The sequence below is a fragment of the Sinocyclocheilus anshuiensis genome, unplaced genomic scaffold (assembly GCF_001515605.1).
Source record: "Sinocyclocheilus anshuiensis isolate Anshui unplaced genomic scaffold, SAMN03320099.WGS_v1.1 scaffold477, whole genome shotgun sequence".
NCBI lineage: Eukaryota > Metazoa > Chordata > Actinopteri > Cypriniformes > Cyprinidae > Sinocyclocheilus > Sinocyclocheilus anshuiensis.
The window spans coordinates 3,643,961-3,664,225 of record NW_015536549.1 but is presented as its reverse complement, the minus strand read 5'-3'; the positions used below and the strand labels follow the sequence as shown (position 1 = coordinate 3,664,225).

Here is a 20,265-nt window from a genome sequence, read left to right as displayed (position 1 = left end):
CTCTTTAGTGAACAACGGCTCTGTGTAGTTAATGCTGCTCAATGTGAAAGCACGCACGTGATGGAGATTTACCACAGACGTGTGTATGTGTGTGTGTGTGTTTACTGGCACTGAACATGTGTACATGTTGTACATTCTGAAGCCAACTCAAACCTGCCTTCAATAAAAAGCAGTCCCATTACTTTTTTATCCCCACTGAATGCAGGAATGGGATCAGGGACGTTCTAAATTACATTCATTGACTTATAAAAACTGTTTTCAACACAAAATCTGTCTTGAATTAGATCTTAGGCTTTGCTAAGCTGAAGGAAATTAGTCTTGAATACATAAAACAGCTGTGATATAAAGAGCCGCCCACCACTACGCCCACAGAAACACATGAAATACAAGGTTCATGCAACTCTGTATCAGTCAGACCTAAGTGCTGGTCACATTTGATCTGCCTTTGACCATCAGAAATTACCAAAAAAATATATATATTTCAAGGTCAGTTTATCGTCCACTAAATGAAAACTGTACACTCAAAAAGTAATAGCACACTTCTTCTAAAACAAGCCACGTATTCTGAGATATCATTCATTCATGTCCGTAAGTTATGTGCCAAAGTTTAATATTTACTTTTAGATATTCATTCAAAACCCTAATCCTAACTATGAGCAATAGAAGTCCTGCAAACAGCCCTAATAAGGTCAAGGAGTGTTTCAAACACAATATGTTTCTCCTCCTTTCTGACACGGATCAGGTGGCATGCGTCTGTCGGAGCTCTTGCACAGAGCAGCTGGTTCACAGCTGTAAGTCTTGCTCATTTGAAAGTGCTGCCTCATCCCCGCGACCAAACCCAGAGCCCAAGGGACATCTCTGCTCGTGTGTTCTCTCTCCCGCTCTCTGTTAGTGCTAATAGCTGCTGAGAGAAAATGGGAAGTAATTATGAGAGTCTGACAGGGCTGGGTTTAGAGGAAAGTACTCAATAGAGCAAGCAAGCGAGAGAGTCAGAAGAGATTTGTCGGCATTGGCCCGCATCCATGCTGGACAGCAGAAGGAAGTTGTTCACGCGGAGTGAGGAAGTAACCCCATTTCCTGGCATTTCTGTATATACACCAAGCACTCTCTATTCTGTTAAACGTTGACATGGCAACAAACAAACTCTTCCCGAAGCCATCTGTAATGAGACGGGGGGCGTAATTGCATACAGATTTGATAACATAAGAACGAAGGGAGGTTTTCAGTGGCGCTCATTAAATCTGTACATCACGTGGGGCTAAAAAGCACTCTGATTGTTTAATGATAGGCTTCATCTAGTTTGGGAGGAAACCTGATAATTCTCAAAGCAACAGCATTCCAATGAAAGTGTCCAGAGAGCTGTCTGTATGCTAGCAATCAGAAAGAACACTTTCACATCAGCACAAGCACAAAAAACAATGAATATCACAAGTAGGGATTAGGGATCGGTTATTGCCTGATAATACAGATTTTGTTTTATTTACTGTATCAGTTGATATAACATACACTATCGATTAAAAGGTTGTGCACAATAAGGTTTTTTTTTTAAAGACATGAATGCTTTTATTCAGCAAGGACATATAAAACTGGTCAAAAGTGACATTTATAATGTTACAAAACACTCCCATTTCAAATAAAAACCGTTCTGTTATTTAAAATTTTAATAATACTTCACAATACTACTCTATATTGTGTCTATTACTGTGTCTGTGTGGCTAGAGCCAGTCTTAGCGTATTGCAGTGTGGCAGGAATGAAAAACATCTTAATTCCCACAATTTATTAAAGGGTTAGTTCACCCAAAAATGAAAATTCTGTCATGAATTACTCTCCTCCGCATCACCCTAGCCAGGGCTCTACGCTTACTTTTCTTTTTAGTAGCACTTGTGCTCCTAACTTAAAAGATTTAGGAGCACGTTAAAAATTTTAGGAGCACCTTCTAAACAATTATCCAAAGTTGAACCCCTGATGTCACATGGATTATTTTACCGATCTCCTTGCTACATTTCTGGACGTTGATCGTGTAAGTAACCTTGCTGTCTATGGGAGGGTCAGAGAGCTATCAGATTCCATCAAAAATATCTTAAATTGTGTTCTGAAGATGAACGGAGGTCTTATGGGTTTGGAACGACATGAGGGTGAGTAATTAATGACAGAATTTTCATTTTTGGGTGAACTATCCCTTTTAACCTGCTCAGTGGTTTTAATCCACAGATTTAACAAGCTTGAACGTCTCACTCCTTTTTGGCCTCCCGCAGCATTCTCCTACAATCTTAGGAAAAAAAGGGACGACACTCTGTTGTGGAGATTTAGTTACCAGGAACTCAATGCGTTGTAGAACACAGAGAAGTAAAATGCTTCTCTGATCATTCCCTGGTTACCTTTAAGAAAAGTGCACACTACTCAATTGTCAACTTTTGCTTTTAAGCAACAGCCAATAAAATAGCGAGAGAGTGAATGAGCGATGCTCTTAAGTTTTGTCGTTTGCTCTTGGTGGTTCATTGGTACTACATATAAAATTTAAACCAATGTTCACTCATTCAACCTTAACTGGAGAATAATTTTAAAATGTCATCATAACACAACGAAGCTCCTTCCAGCGACCCGGTCAAGACCTCCACCGCACCAGCTGGTTGGATGTGGGCATCCCTGAGATACGCACGACCGTGGGCCATTTCATAACCATCTCGTTGTGTTCTGAGAAGTGGGAGTATGATGAAGATAAATCACATTTCACACCAGAGAGCAGCAGCGGGTCAGAATCGTGGCTGGGGACCATGCATGCCGCTCACAGGCGGGAACAATAGGACAACTTCTTATTGCACACGCTGTAACGGCATATGTGAGCAAAAACATGCGACTTGAAACAACCTACACGACTGGGGCAACATGCCAGGCGAGAAAAGAAAGAAAAGCTAAATCTATCCCACCCCAAGGAATGACACTCAATACAGAGAAACAAGGAGAAACATCATCTGTGGGACACAATGGGCGAGCTACAGCATTGTGAATGAGTGCATCCACAAGGAAATGTGTGTGTGTGTGTGTGAGAGAGTGAGAGAGGAAGAAAATGAGAAAGGAGAGAGAGAGAGAGAGAGGGGGGAATGTGAAACACCAACAGCAGAATTCCTCCCAATTCTTGCCAAGCCTGCAGTCATTATATTGTCTTGTTTTCTTTTGTGAGGCTCCTCTGTTCTGAAGGGACTGTGTCTGACTTGCATGTGGAATAGAAGTCATATGTGACCTTAATACTCCAAACAAGTCTCTAATACCACAACTGGCACCCTTTGTCTCTGAAACCCGCTGAGACGAGCTGCTAAGCATAAATAAACAGCCTCAGATGGCAAACTCTACGGTACTGCTGAACTGAGAAATACAACAAATACGCAAACCATCATTCAGCTTCATCTTCCTGGAAACAGAAAATTCACGCTCCACACACACCTACCTCAAAATAATAAGAGTTAAAAGATTTCCCCCTTCCTCTTAAAGAAAAACAAAACTGGTTAATTCGACTACACTAAGAAAACCCAAAGAAAAGTCCATATTTTCCCTCATACGTGTCCATTTTGAATTCTTCTCTCACAATGTGCTGCTGCAGATTTTCATCCGCGCTCAGACTCTCACTTCTGGGCAGAGGCGTGAAACACGAGTGTTCCCCTCAAGGAAAAATCTTTTTAAATGTTTATGCAAAACATATAAATAACATATCTTATACATTTATTTATTCGTACGTTTTAAATGAAGTGAAGCTGACACACACCATTCGAGGCCGTGCAGAACCGAAACGTGAGCGCTGATGCTTCACACCGCCGTACAGAAGCGTACTGACGGCAGATGACTCTTCAAAAATGTGTTCTGAAATATATAAGCCCATAAAGTACTTACCATGTGATACTTTAAGGCAGCAAATGACGATAAGGATGACTTTGCCCGAAGAGACACCGGGTAATTGGCCCATATTTTGAGTAAAATCCACAGAGTCGCCAGCGCGTAACGAATCTTAAAATGATCTTCAAGAGTAGGTAAACTAATTATATTTGATAGAGAAACTGTCTTTTGTCTGTCAGAATGTCCCGTTTGGCCACATAAATCCGTATAATGCCTTCATTTGAAAGTTTTTTCTTCTCGTTGTTTGGCTGTGGTCAAACTTTCTGAACTTCTCTGTTCTTTCACTCCCTGAAGTCGCAGACGAAGATGTTCTTCCGCCAGCCCTACGGGAGGATCTATAGTCTGTGATGCGTCTCTAAATAACGTGCTTCTCAAAAGTTTACTTCCTAGAAGTTATTGAAAATATTCAAAGAGTTAAACTATGAATTTGTTTAACTTTGAGCTGGGTTTGAATCAAGGCTCGATTTTGTGCCAATTTTTTTTCTTGCCGTGGCGGAGGAATTTTCACTTATTCTGCAAAGGCGAGTATGACTCAAATTTAACCCGTTCTTTTACTTTTTCCTCTCCACCCGTTTACGTTACTTGGTAAATGACCCACCCCTATCTCTGGGGTTTTAATTTAGGGTGATATATCCGTTTATTCCTTGTCTTTCGCGTGTGTAGTAATAGAAAACATATTAATAACAAAAAGGTGTTGTTGTGTTATGATTTACCATAACCCAACAACACCATTTTGGTAATAATCTGTTTTCGATAAATTGATGTCTGTAATTTGAGTGTTTTAGTATTTGTCCCAATAAATGTGATGACTGCTTGTATGTTTAATTTAGATATTAGCACAAATTAACAACAGATTTGTTCACAAGTTCAAATTTAGGCCTGTGTGTGTGTGTTCCTTTATCATTATCCTTTATCATACTTCTTTATTATTTATCATAGGCTACTTATCTAAAAGAAGTATAAAAGTATATGAGAAAACATGAAAGGATTTAACTTTATGACAGAATCTGTGCGTATACATGCCACATTTCCACAGACAAGCAGTTAATAAAAAGGGCGGCCGCATGCTTGATGTGTGCCAAATTAAACCAGTTATTGTCATGTTTAAGCACTGCTATGGCCACACATTCTCAAAAAGCGACAGACCCTAAACGGTGTCACAATATAAAATATTGATGCTTGTCAACAAGACTATAATTTAAGTCCTAGTCCTAAATCTAACTTGAGTTTAAGTCCATTTTTGTCAAATAAGTTAAGTGCAACTTGAGTCCAAGTCTCTGAGTTTCCATTTTTGCATAACAGCAAACAACATGTTCATATAGAAAATGTGTATCATTTAAAGTTTTCGAGAGACCTTTGTAACAAAATGATTAAACAGCCAATGTCACCTGCTGAGATAGAAAAATTATATCAGTCAGTGAAACAAGCTGCTCCTGTCCTGCCCTAGTTCATTTCACCTACACACATCAAAACATTACAACTCAAATATGTCATGAATCAAGTACCATCTATCCAGAGATCATCAAAGATGTGCCTGTGGGACGCCATTGTTTAAGATGTTGCATTGAAGGGCTCCTGTTGTAAAGGCAAAATAAACAAATCAGTCCCTTTTTTGTTAATATCCTCCAGTGCTTTCTAATGAAAGACTTTGCATTGAATAGAGCAAATTAACCGACTGCAGTAAAGGCATTGCTGTGCCATAATGCCTTTCTCAGGGTGCCGTAGACTTTCTGTTCTTTCCCTATATACACTTGCAGGTCTCAGCTCATTCCTCAAGGATCATGTGATTTTTCAATTACTGCTCTAGTTATATTGCAAATATAGAGGAATTTGATTATTGCAATCTGGGGTTTTTTATGGCCTTGGCTGACATCATACCACAATTAATTTCCCATAAATTTAAGAGATCTTTGGTGAAAATATTGCATAATTTCAACAGTTTGTTTTATCAAAGTCACATTTATTTTTTTGGCTCCACACTAAACACTAAACTTAACCTATTAATTTTTCACTAGGAGTTTCTTCTGGAAACTCCCTTAAAGTCCCTACAAAAACAACAGCTTCAACCTTTGGGTCTGCCATCTGTGCCTCTGAGCTCAGATTATGCTCATTTCGCAAAAAAAAAAACATCTGTACAATATGTCAGCTGAAGCCATCTGTAAAACTTAGTTTCATTTATTGTTATTTTAAACTTCTAGAAAATGAACATGTCTGAGCTAGATCTAAAGTATCTTTTCTGTAGTAAAGGGAAGAGAGTAAATCTGTCACATCTTGCACGTCAACTCAAATCACCAAAAAAAATTTAAAAAAAATTAAAAAATTGCCCATATCATATTTTGTAACTGAGTACCACAACCAACATATCTGGTGGTACATCAATGGCACAGTACCTACTGTACTAATGAAAACAACTTCTACAGCCTTTCAAAGTTGAAACAAACATTATTTTAGATTGACAGACACTTTATGCCAGGCCTGCAAATGTAAATATCAAAATGAGTGAATGTACCCATGATAAGGCAAAGGTCAGAAACTGCTGGGACAATTTTTAATGGTCTGCCATCCAGAGGGTGATTTATCGCAGTAGGCATGCGTCAAAGCAGCCAGATAAAATGCTGATATATTGCGGCTAGGTGGCATCAAAAGACTGATTGCCTCACTATTGGTTACCTACACCCCCACTTTTTCGGGCCACCCTCCATTTGCGTGGGAAACTACACTTAGTACACACCAAAATCTCGGTCTTGACATTTAAGACCTGAATTTACCTGACTGAGAAAAATCGGACGGACGGACGGACGGACGGACGGACGGACGGACGGATAGATAGATAGATAGATAGATAGATAGATAGATAGATAGATAGATGGATCGGCGGAAGCAGACAGAAGCATTACCTATCTCTCGCTCTATTAAAATGAAATGAGAGAGGGGGCACAGGAAGTGAGGGGTATATTTAGTGGTAGATTATCTCACTCTCGCTGTAATCTTCTGCAACATATGAGCTGGATGGCACTGCAAAAACTATAGCAGTGGCTGTAAGATGAGACAGTGTCGATCATATATAGGCTTAAGATCTGCTCTAGCAATTCCAAGTACATAATATATAAAACGATTAAGATATTTTAAGTGTGCTACTCATCCCAACTTATGGATCTCAATGATATGTTTACTTCCAAGTGTCATTACAGAAAGAGAGCCTGTTAGTTGATGGAAGGTGAGGTCTGGGAAAAGATAGCATGGTTTAGTTTGACATGTTTACTAATTTTTGCTAATTGTTTCCCATACATTTAATAATTTATGCATCATCTTACCCAAGCATCATTGCACTAAGTCATCACATCTTTTTTTACACACAAAAACCATCAAAAAAATAAATAAAAACTTCATTTGTCAAAATCTAATATAAATGCTAGCGTGTGACTTGCAATGATGGCATAGTTTTATCCATAAAACAGTCCCTTCTTTTCTCCAGAATGTGAAGTGAATTGAAAGCGTGAAAGCATGATGTTGTGATGTGATGAGTCATGTGACATGCAGAGGGCATCATTTGCATCAGCATTATGAATATGGCACACATGAAGCTGGAAAATGTTGCTCTTTTGAATGTAAGGTGTGTTCGGTTCTGAACACAATGGAGTGTCTGTACGGCTAGACCACATCATGCTAACAACTGTTAGCAAAAGACTCAAAATCAGGAGGAGAACAGGAAACATTTCTGGATTAATGACCTCAGAAAAGCTGTCATTAACAGAAAGAGCAACACAATGCAACAAATACGTGACAAATAAATTCAAGAAATTTATTTGAATTTGAAAGGCATTCTCAATTCAGTTTGGTGGTGTAAAACCCATTTCACTGTAATACACACAGATATGCGTTTCACTATAAAAAGTGTGGGGGGGGAATGCTGTTTTAATTTACCTTAATGATCTGTTTTAATTATAGGGTCCGAAAGCGCCTGTGAGATTTCACAGTTTTCAAACTTAAACAGTCATGGTCTTAGCATGGACAAAAGTCAAGTTCTCAAGCATCAGGTTCACTTTGCGCAAGTGTTGGGATCACCGCAGCACCATACCACTTCTCAATGTTCCACAGTGGTCTGACACATCCTGGCACGAAAACCACTCTTGTCCTCAGAGGGGCCAAGACAGTAGAGAGGGTACTGGAAGAAGGGGTAAGGAGAGAGCTGGCAGTTAAAGCCGTGAGGTTCTTAAGGGGGAAGAATTTTATGCGTGTCCTGTAAGCGGACCTTGGGTCTTGGCCGGGGCAGGTGGACGGAATTTGCTGTTGCAAATGTGATGTCTACTCAGCCATCACATACACGGTGAGAGGGCTATTTATACAACACTGTGGGAAAAGGAGAACGCTCATGTTTATGAGCATTGACCTACAGACATGGAGAACGAAGGCTATATCATTTCAGCCTGAGGCCACCATTAGTGACATCGGGGTCAAGGTCTGCATGTGGACACATACATGTTTACATACTCCTTGCAGAATCTGTGTTTTTTATATATATATATATTATATATATATATATATATATATATATATATAAGAAAAGAGTTTTTCAAAGAGAACATTGTTTTGAAGCTAGCTGACATTTTTAATAATAGGCCACAAGACAAAATAAATAAAAAATATAATAAAATATGAAACAAAAAAGTATAGTAAAATAAAATAATAATAAATAAATAATAATAAAATACCATGTTAAGAACCAATATGTAAACATTTGGACAGGATAATTTGTGTAAAAATATAAAATAAAATAAAAACAAATACAGTAATAAAATCAAATAATAGATTAAAATAAAAATTAAATACTACTAATAAAAATACTGTGTGATGCTCGAGAAGGCAACACCATGTAAAGAACCAATATGCAAACTTTTGAACAGGACAGTTTGTGGAAATGTGTAAATAAAGTTATTATTTTGTCTTGTAGAATGGCTTTATCAGGAGAAATTTCTTTAAAAAAAAAAAAGTTAAACATCTTACAGATTCTGCAAATAGTATGTAAACCAGAAAAAAGAACATAAATGTAACTACTCTAAGTGATTACGGTATGATGCATATAACAGTGGGGTCTTCAAAAGGACACTTGTAATGATCCATTAAAAGTGTGTGTATGTGGTTACAGTCATATATGGCAAATCGTTTTAGAGATCATACTGAATAAACCACCCTTTGATTTTCTGAGGCTGGTCCCACCAGCTTAAAAGTGCACTGAGGTCAAAAGTAATTCTGTGGTCGGTAGCCTCTCACCCAGTCCGGAGGGAATAAGTGAGAGTGAGAGAGATAAAGAAGTAAATTAAATAAAAGATCAGCGATGAAAATATCAATATACCAGGTGTGAAAAACTTGTTGCATCTTTCCCAAAAAGACTCATGGCTGTATTAGATCAAAAGGGTGCTTCTACTAAATACTGAGCAAAGGGTCTGAATACTTAGGACCATGTGATATTTCAGTTTTTCTTTTTTAATAAATCTGCAAAAATGTCAACGATTCTGTGTTTTTCTGTCAATATGGGGTGTTGTGTGTACATTAATGAGGAAAAAAATTAACTTAAATGATTTTAGCAAATGGCTGCAATATAACAGTGAAAAATTGAAGGGGGTCTGAATACTTTCCGTACCCACTGTATATGCAGATTTACTGTCTATTACAGGCAGTATACATACATGCTCATATACACATATGTAAGTGCATGACATTGGGGAAAGTGTAAAGTGAGTGAGCCAAGTGTTTTTCCTGCCAAGGGTTAATTGTCATAAATCCATCCTGAGGCCAGGCATGACTGGTATTCACACCTCCGACTGCAACACAGACTCCTACAGCAGCGTAGCTAATCTAGATAGGACACTATTAATACTGCCATCTGCAGTCACCAGCTTGACATATAGTAAGTGCTCCTGCAGGTAAACCAGCTAGCGGTTTGAACAAAACCGACCGTATTTGAAGGTGTATTGGAGTGGCTATCATTAGGAAAATTCCAGGTTCAATATAAGTTATCCCCAGCATCTGTGATATAGTTTCCTGTACCTGTTGCAGTTAGAATAATTAACTGACAAAGGGCATAAACAGTGTAATACAAAAATACGTAACACAATTTTGAAAGAATGTCTCTTGAGGATCCAAACAGAATTGCAAACAGAAAAGTTTCCTGAACTGTCAGCCGGAGGGGCTTGGGTGCTTTTTAACCAATTCCCAGCCAAATACTAGCTTGGTCAGCTTGGAAGTTCAGGTTAAACCAGCTAATATGAGTTCAAGTTTTTTTTTTTTTTTTGCAGGATAGTTTCAGAAAAAATATATATAGTTTAGCAATATATAAATAAAATGTAAAAAATACAGATGTCTTAGTGTCTCTGCATATGAAGGTACTAATAAATTAGACTAAAAAATACACAGATCAGATTTGAACATCATATATTAACAGGAGAGTTAATAATTAATCTTGTTTATGCCAACATATTTTGCAATAGCCAATATCACAATCTCTGTAATGTTTGAATGACACGGTTTTAACTTTAGAGAGAGATTTCTTGTAAAATACATCAAAATACAAGCTTCACAGCTTTCAAACCTTCAAAGAAATATTTTTACAAAATTAGGAATAAAATTTTTTTCTGGGGTAATCAACATTATGCCACAAATGATGTCGACTGAATCTGAAACCTTTTCCAAAACCTAGTTAAGCAGCAAGACGAAGTATCCTTACAGATCTAACCCAATTACAGGGACACATAACTATACGCTCCCATATGGCTGATGAGCTATACATATGAGGTTTAGTGTGACCTCAGTACGAGGGTCACTCCTTTTAGTGTATGTAATGAAGATTGTGTACACACAGGGTGGAGGGGCATCAAGCTTTAGCCGTCAGTCTTGTTTCAGGCCGGGTGAGGGAGGAGGGCAGTTCCCAGGCCCCCGTGTGTACGTTGGGGGGTAATAACTCACGAACTCCCTCAGAACTTCCTCTTTCGTCCCTGGTTTTTACGACCCCTGTAGACTGGAGTACAGCTGCTCAGACTCTGCGATGCGAATCTAAGGAGCGTGAGAGAGGAGAAACAGGAGGAGAAAGAGGACAGCAGGAGAGCTGATGGAGAAAGGTGAAATCAGAGTGTCAATTTGAACAGTGAGCAAGAGAAAAAGGAAGCTTGATGTTGAGATTCATGGCGTTTTGTGATAAATATGGCAACTAGAACTACAACATGGTTACAAAACAAGCCACTGAGTGTGAGAATGGCACTGTACTGATGCTGTATGATTTATGATGGTTAAAGTGTCACTATGACAATTGAGAATGGCTTGACAAACAATTCTCATGTGAATAATGAGGTGTAATCTATCAACCTTTATAAATTCAAAAAAATAAATTGGGCCAAACAAATCTTTTCAAATATTATAGTTACACAATGGTAACTTAGTTTTACATGCTGCTGTCATTACCTGCAAAAATAACTCCAACAAAACAACATTTTCAGATTTTCAGAAGAAAAACATTGCATTTTAATTGAAATGGTTTAATTTATAATAAAAATGTATAAGATAAAAAATGTATAAAACAAAGTTGTTTTTCAATTGTGATAATATTTCACGATATTACAGTTTTTACTGTATTTTTGATCAAAGTGGTGAGTAAAGAGACTTCTTTAAAATTGCAAAAAAAAAAAAAAAAAAGTGTAACACTTTACAATATAGGGTCACATTTGTTAACAATATTTAATGCATTAACTAACATAAATTTACAATGAACAACATGTTTTACGGCATTAACCTTTAATGTCAATGTTAGTTGATAAATAATGCTTGTTCATTTTAGTTAACAACTTTTGATCTTAAAAATGTATTAGTAAATGCTGTGATTAACATTAACTAAGACGAATAAATGCTAAAGAAGCATTGTTCTTAGTTATTTCATGTTAACTAATGTAGATAAACATTACCAAATGAAACCTTACGGTAAAGTGTTACCAAAAAACATTGACCCTAAACCTTTAAACGGTAGTGCATGTGTGTATAATATCCTAATGTATTAGAAATACATAATATTATTATTTTACAGTAGTAAAAATAACTAGTAGTAGCTATGATATTTTGGCAAAAAGTGCAGTTTCCATGGTACATTTTTCTAAGGGACAGTCTATTAAATAAATTGTGTGCACGCAATTGGACATATTCCTCATAATAACACTAAGCGGCTAAAGTAAATACAGAAACATCTATTATATTTTTCTTCTCTCAGTGTTAGGCTCCTTCTTTTTGTACTATAACATTTTCAGTTGCCAGTTTTCTCCAAAACAATTCCAATAAGAGTCAAACATTGTTCAAACATTCTCATTAACTTTCCCTGCAATCCGTTCGGTGACAGTGTTTGTGTGCATAATCAGTTTATGGTGTAGTACACGTGCAGTATCCCCGACCCCTGATCACACCAAGTATTTTAATCCAGTCTGCGGCGTTTTCACATGACTGTCACGCACCCCTGCCACCATGGCAACAGAAAAGAGAGAGACTGGAAGAAGATGGAAAAGAGAGCAAGAGATAGGAGGAGTGGCAAAATGTTCCCTCGCCCTCCTTATAACAATTATTAGTTCTGAATCTGCACTCGTCTGAACCCCACCTTGTAAATGAGCGCTTGGCTCTTATTCTGCCCTGTCTGTATCACTAGTGCAAATTTCAAGCAGCGCAGATGATCAACAGTATGCAAACACTTCCCCTCTCACACAGCTTCCCGCAGTGTCAGATAAGGGTCTTCTGCGAAGGTGAATGTGAGATAGAAAAACAGATACACCTTTTTCTCAGGTCACAGTTTCGTAGAGCATTTTACCTCAAAGGGCAAATGATTTAACCAGGTTTATTACTTTTTTATTCTATCAACTCTTTATCTTGAGTATGTCTATAAATTATTTTGACTATTGAAATAATGTGATCTTTTCTGTGTAACAAAGTGTGTGGGAGGACATAGATAACACTGATGGTGACAGCAGGGTCATGAATTACAAATAAGATCCATCATCTGATGCCTGTGATAAAAATCGAGTTTTCATGAAGACCACTGCTAAACATGCATATGTTCTGCGAATTCCAAGGACAGCTGCTGCTACAAATGCACCCACGAATCGAATGCGCACACTTCTTATCTTTTCATTCGCTTCTACAAAGAAAAAAAAAACCAGCATAGTTCAAGGCCTGGCAGTGTTTATCAGCAGGTCAGCCTCAGCAAACTCCCACTTCCCCCTCTGCGATAAAAAAAAATGAAGGGGTGAAGAGTTGACTGACTCTGAGCATTGTGGTTGGTGATGCACGCTACCGTGGCAGCTTCTCTTTTCGGTTGTGCCCACTTCCTGCACACACGCAGACATAACGGGGTACGAACGTCAGCGTTTCGTTGTCTCTGCAAAAAAATGGTTAGCAGCACCTTTTCTTGCATCTAGTCTCTAAAATCAGCTCTATTTATCGGTTTCCGTCTTGCTGAAAACTGCAGAATAACGGAAGACAATCAGAGGCTCGGGCCGAGAACAGGCAGATTTGGAGACGTTTCGTATCTCCGGGTTTTTAAACTGCAGTTGGGCGCACTCTGGTGCTTGTGCATGGAAAAACAGCAGACATGGAGCACTTAAAAACTCAGTCTTCATCAGAAACGTTTTGCACATAAAAAAAGCGAATAGTATTCTTTAAAACAAATTTTAATAATGCACACTCACATGAGATCCAGTCATTCGCGAGACGTTCACACAAAACGCCTTTCTGAATAAAACGCGAAACACGGAAAATATAGCCACAGTCTCGAGAAACGTTTTTAAACATTTAACGTAAAAACACGACGAAACGCGAGACGGCTATTACACATCTAGCATATAAATAAATAAGTAAATAGAATTAAAAAATGAAAAAAAAAAAAAAAAGTCCTAAAAATGCTTATTTCACATGGGGCGGGTCACCCAATGGGGACCAACATGATGTGATACTATATACAATTAATAATATTACTTTAACTCCCGGAAACTTTCAGATGGAATAAATTAGCAACGCCAATGGTAACCAAAGGCGGGTCACCCAATGGGGACCAACATGATGTGATACTATATACAATTAAGTATAGTGTGTGCCCTGAATTTGAAACAGACCCATTAGTAATTGTAAACAGACTATTTGACATTTAATTACTTTTTTTAATGATGTCATGTCAGAAATTACCATCTGAGTTTATCACGTAATGCTTTCCAACCATAACTAGAATGAACATGTGAAATTACATAAAAAGACCTGCTTTGGGAACCAAAACCCAAAAAGCCACAGGCCAGTGGAACCATCTCTTTAGGTATGACTGACAGTGACCTTGTAGTGAGACATCTACCAGTCCAAAGATTTTTAAAAAACCACTAATGTCAGTGTGAACTGTAAAAACAGAAACAAATAAAAATTGAGTATGAATCATTTTATTAATACTGTAGGTTTGGTGAGCTGAAGAAATGCTGTTCTGATGAGTATTTCTTCAGCTCACCTGGTTGGTTACTGTGGGTTTAGCTCTTCAATGCATGTAAAATACAGACTAACGCAAGCACTGAAAGAGAAAGCTGTAGGAACCCAGGCCAGATATCACATCTGCAACCATGCAAGAGGCAGGACCACGGATACAAATATATATGTAGTTCTAGACTGCACCGGATTGCATTTGACCCAAATCTCTGCTTCTTGAAAAAAGTGGTAGGCCACCACTCTCCCCCGACACTAGTTTCAATGATCTGGTCTGGATTGAGTAACTGGACATGACCGCAAATCTCCTCGCTGCAGTGCAAGTGCTGTTTGTTAGGCAACTTTTGCACCAAGAAAATAATTGAAAGTTCCAAAATGTCTGTTGGGTCTAAATGCGACATGAATGTACATTTAAGACAAATTCAAACTAAGACTTAATAAACCACTCCATTTCATAAGACTTTTAGAAATATGAGATGAATTCTTGAATATCTGGTTTATATATAGGAGCCTGACTGGGCGGTCAGTACAATTATTAATTTTGTGCAGATAATTGGGGGGACCAAAACTTTACTAATACAGCCGCCCCACAAGCTTTACGTTTACTCCCCTGGAGTAAACCTTACCTAACGTCCATAGCATGAGGAGCATTAATAAGTGGTCAGTGGAACTGATCCAACCCACAATGTGCTAAAACTACAAATCTGAATTAAATGAACACTTCTGTTAATTAATTATCAATTCACCTTTTTTGGGATGCACTGCTGCTCTATGGTATACTGTTTTACAGCATATAAGATTAATTTCCATGAACTGAGGGATTTCACAAAGACATACAGTACACAGGAAAACACACTTTCATTCACACTCCAAACAAGCGCAGACCAACTTCTGTGTAGTTCATAAAACAAATACTGGTGATGATCAAGTTAGGGACTCGACAGCCTGTTAGGATGGAAAGTGCCAGATCTGACAGTCTTTAAGAACAAGCTGTGGCTTTAAAACACAAATGTTGAACTTGTCGTCATTTGATAGTCCGTCTGCTTTTCACCTGTAACTTTCTCAAGAGCTCCTCTTCCCTCCATACATCCCACACCTCACAGCCACCAGAAGCGTATGTACACGATCAGCATGATGAAGAAGACTCCACCCGCAGCTAGCTTAGCATATGTGGAGCGAGTGTTCAGGTACTTAGCGTCACTTCTGTATTTCTTGGACAGGCTGGACAAGTTGCTGGCCTTTGAATCCAACGCTGAGGAAAAAACATGAAAAAATAAATAGAAAAAACCTCAAATATACAGTACAGTACTCAATTTTGCAGATTTAGCTCAGGGATTTTCAACCTTTTCAGGCAAAGTACTCCTTAGTAGACAGAGAGACTGAGGAGGGGCCTACTGTTCTACACTACTGTTCAAAATATTTGCGGTCAGTATGATTTTTCAGTGTTTTTTTTTTTAAAGCGGTCTCTTATGCTTTCCGAGGCTGCATTCATTTGATCAAAAATATGGTAAAAACAGTAATATTGTGAAATAATATTACAATTTAAAATAACAGTTTTCTACCTCTATAATATTTTTTAAATGCAAGTAATTTATTGCTGTGATAGCAAAGGTGAATTTTAACCAGTCATTACTCCAGTGTTACATGATCCTTCAGAAATCATTCTAATATGCTGATTTGGTGCCTAAGAAACATTTATTATTATAATCAACTTTGAAAACAAAAAAAAGCTGCACTGCTTAAATTTTTTCTGGATTCTTTGATGAATAGAAAGGTCAAAAGAACAGCATTTATTTGAAATAGAAATCTTTTGAAACATTGTAAACGTAATTTTTAATGCATTTTAAAAGTCATTGCTGAAAATTTAATTCTTTCAAAAAACAACAACTTTGTTTTATGTGTAAAAATTAGATTTTCATTTGAACCTATATTAGTACCATTTTCATACATTTACATTCTTTGTTAGTGTAATGTTTTGTTAATATTTGTCATTAAAGCCTATAAAATCATATTGATTTGTAGAATCTTTTAATTTTCATTTTTTTTAAATAAGGTAAGACGGTGAAACAGTCAGTCAAACTAGCTTTTTAACTTCAGCTTTGAAATGGTCTTTTACATGCCTCGAAAACAGATTTTACAGGTCAAAGAGAAACATTTTTTTTCATAAGCAGTATTTACCAGATAAGGCCTCCCCCCTTTGCAGAACTTCTTCTATGTTGGCCACCATGATTCTCTGTACATCCTGTAACTCTGTGTTGATGTTGCTCAGGTTCCTACGTGCTCTGCTGTCGATGTATGACTTTTTGGTTTTCTGAATATATGTATCTTTGGACAGGTAAGAAAGCAGCATTACAAGATTGTCTCTTTGACAGGAAGTAAATGAAACTAGCTAATGAGAGAGTGAGGGTTCTTACCAAACTCTATGAAGGAGTAGGGCCTGGAGACCGTGGGCACCTTCTTGCCATGCTGTTCATGAAACTCTGCCTGCAGATCTTCGAGATAAGCAAAGGCTAGCTTTTTAGGAAACCCAGCCTCACAGAGCACCAGATAGCAAACGCCTTTCTCTATGACATAGCTTTGAAAAGAGGTGAGAAGCCATTTTTTATTAGCCATATGTTTCATCTATCACATATTGTTGTGTGAAAAACTAGAAATAAAAAGTACAGTGATCATGAAATCAGTTATCTTACCTTCTTGTGATCAATTATTTTATTAGTTGTAGTGTACTGTTCACTTACTGAAAGGTCATTGATCCAGCCTCTAAGGTGCATCGGTTTGGACTCTGTTCATTTAACTTGCGGAGGAGCTGTTTGGCTTGGCTCTGATATTGCTGGAGATCTCGGCCCATCTGAGAACAAAAGTGCAAATTTATTAGATTATTAGATACTACATTTGACTCAATCCTCTTCAGACGGATTTTACAAAGCTAAAAATTAACAAACCTTTTCATTTCCCTTCATGACAGCATGAAAGGAGGAAACATAAAGATGTTAGACCTAAATCAACTGAGTAGTCACATTAACACTATTTGGAGATACTATAGGGAAGCTTTTTTCTTTACTTCTTCCAAATCTACTAAAGCCCAAAACTTTGTCTTGGTCCTCTAAACATCAACAACAAAGTTTTAGCATAAGAAACAAATTAGAAACATAGGAAATAGGCCACTCTTACGAAGATGTTTTGCATCAGTTTAACCACAATTATGGCAGTTCAGCTGCACATGAGGAGTTACAGGTCAATCAAACCAGTCAAAAACAATACTGAGTGAAAAGTGACAAGCGAGTCACATACTCTTCCATTATGCTGAAGAGGAATACATCATGTTAATTTACACATCTAAAGGGTCATATCTGCCTACGTAGTTCTCTAGATTACAGAAAACCATGCACACGCACACATAATATGCATATCACAGAGATAAATAAACCACAAAATTAACTGGGAAAATTATGCAATTGTTTACTTGTCCTCAAGTCATTGTAAATTAGGGATGCTTTTATGTACAGTACATTTTCAAGACGCACTTCACACATCAAAGTTGGTCTCTTCCTCACACAAAGTTATCATACAAGTATAGATGTTGTGGAATATATCATATGAATCATTTGGTGTCTTTTTGGAGCTTGACAGCTCATGATGGAGCATGTTATTTACAAAAATATTTACCACTCTTCTTTTGTGCTACAGAGAAGGGGGGTCACATAACATAAAGGTGAGTATATGATGACAGAACTTTTTTCAGTTAACTATTTTAACTATAAAATAAACATTGAAATAAATAATATTTATAAAAAACAAAGAATGGTTAAATAAAAAATGTAATGGTTAAATAAAGTTATTTAAATTTTTAAATGCTATATTTTCAATTTTATATTTATTCCTCATTGCATCAGGTAATTGAATATACTCTCATAAAACATGAATACAATTGAGTTTTTGAGGTAATGTCTCGGACACCATACATTTAGGGTTCAACCTAAAGTGCTTTCCTATAAACATATACAAATTTTATAATAATTATTATAATTAAGTTATAATATATACCTGGAAACTACAGGAAAAAATGTCAAACAATTCTCAAATCTTTTATGATGTAACCGACTTAGTATGGCGGGAAGACAAATGGTGTGACATGACAGAAGAGGGCGCTGTAACTGATCAAAATTATGTGAATCCATCTAATGAATCTTTCAAACCGAGAACGAACGAGATAGAAACAAATATAATATCTCAAGATTTACTACACTGTTAGATTCCAAATAAAGTATTTCAAATGAATGCGAACACTCCAACAGATGTCTAATTATTGCAATCTGAGCTAATAGAGGCCAGATTAAAACAGTTCTCTGATGTTGTGGATTACAAATCCCGAGAACTAGACACTTTTAGAAGTAAACGTCATGTTTTTAAAGATATTGCTCTTTGACTTGTTACATTTCCAGCACACATAGGCCTAATATAAATGATAAAACACACAAAGAGAGATCACGGAGCTCATACCTGCTCTTCCTCCTGCATTGAAGCCGCCAGCGGCAGTCCGTCCGCCAGCCGCGCGATCATTGTCAGCAGCACCATTTCGCTGAAATTTCAGATTTACGCACAGCAGGTGTATGTGAAGCGGTTAACAGCTATAAAAATGTCTGTGTCTGGATTGCAGCTTCACAACACTCCCCCGTACACTGAGCTGGCCGGAAACACGTGAATAGTTGGCGTCGCTGTATTATTGTCCCGCGGGGTTTTACTTTTTTAAACCACTATCATTGGTTCCGTATGTGAATAGGGATTAGATATTGTTATATACTGACTTTGAAGGACAGAAGTTGATGTTAAATATTTAGTTTTGAGTCATTTATTCGATATTTTACCAAGGACAGTTGTTTTCACCAGTCTACCACGTCCTCTAACAAGAGTAGATATCTTGCTGTCAGTTAACCCATTATTTGTCCACAGTGGAATATTTATTAATATAAGTTTACATAAAAATAATGTACTTTTAAAATATATGTACATACGTTTCTGGACATAAACTTACTTCAATAAAAGTAATCCAAAGTGATGAGTGTGCTTGTGTGTGCCAGCCCCACAAAATCACAGAGAACCTAAGCTTAAATGTTCATTAAAGCTTCAATAGTATTTAAAAACTATGGTCTTTATGATTTCTGACCCCCCTCGAAGATCAAACCAGTTGCCCTTTAACATGATGTCTGGCGTGTTTATTAAAGGGGTCCTATTATGCTCTTTTACAAAGTCTTGATTTAGTTTTAGGGGTGTACTAGAACAGGCTCTCATACTAGGTTGTTCGAAAAACGCATTATTTTTCACATATTTTACATTATTACAACCAGTGTTGGGGAAAGTTACTTTTAAAAGTAATGCATTACAATATTGCGTTACTCCATAAAAAAAGTAACTAATTACGGTACTTAGTTACTTTTAATGGAAAGTAATGCGTTACGTTACTTTTGCGTTACTTTTTACGTTTACTTGTTTGTTTTAAAATAAAAAAGTTATATTTTTGGCAAATATAAAAGCCTTTTCACACCAAAAGTGAAATGAATAAGGCTCAGGCTGAAGGGAAAGTACATTTACATCCGTACAGTAGAATGCAGAAGAAGAAATTTCAACACTTCAGCAATAAAAAAAGACAAATGTTTGTCTAGAGTAATTTTTGCTTATTAGTATGATTGAACTGGATCATCGAAGGTCAGAAGCAAAGACATTGGTTAATAGAATGGGATTAAATACATAAAGGATATTTGTGTTGTTTAACAGGAGAGCTGTCAATCAATAAATTGAAAAAAAAGTAACTTGCGTTACGTATTTGAAAAAGTAACTCAGATATTCTCTTGTAAATTAAAAAGTAATGCGTTACTTTACTAGTTACTTGAAAA

At 37.1% G+C, this 20,265-nt stretch overlaps 1 protein-coding gene across 6 annotated transcripts in view; it reads right to left on the bottom strand.

Annotated features, from left to right (window-relative positions):
* LOC107700221 (vesicle-trafficking protein SEC22b-B-like) overlaps positions 1-19,200 on the bottom strand; it is a 20,514-nt gene extending 1,314 nt beyond the window's left edge. Inside the window, exons 1-7 of one of the 6 annotated variants that reach the window (XM_016501832.1) lie at positions 18,875-19,200; positions 17,317-17,328; positions 17,113-17,222; positions 16,789-16,949; positions 16,553-16,699; positions 15,426-15,626; positions 10,528-10,939 (exon numbers count right to left, since the gene is read on the bottom strand). In XM_016501832.1, coding sequence (XP_016357318.1) covers positions 15,472-15,626; positions 16,553-16,699; positions 16,789-16,949; positions 17,113-17,222; positions 17,317-17,328; positions 18,875-18,949 — 660 coding nt within the window. In that variant the 5' untranslated portion in view covers positions 18,950-19,200 and the 3' untranslated portion in view covers positions 10,528-10,939; positions 15,426-15,471. Of the gene's footprint in view, positions 1-10,527; positions 10,940-10,972; positions 10,992-14,343; positions 15,627-16,552; positions 16,700-16,788; positions 16,950-17,112; positions 17,223-17,316; positions 17,329-18,874 lie in introns of those variants that run through there. The other 5 variants (XM_016501824.1, XM_016501817.1, XR_001635532.1 and 2 more) reach the window with 5 other exon arrangements.
* Between the last annotated feature and the right edge of the window lie 1,065 nt (positions 19,201-20,265).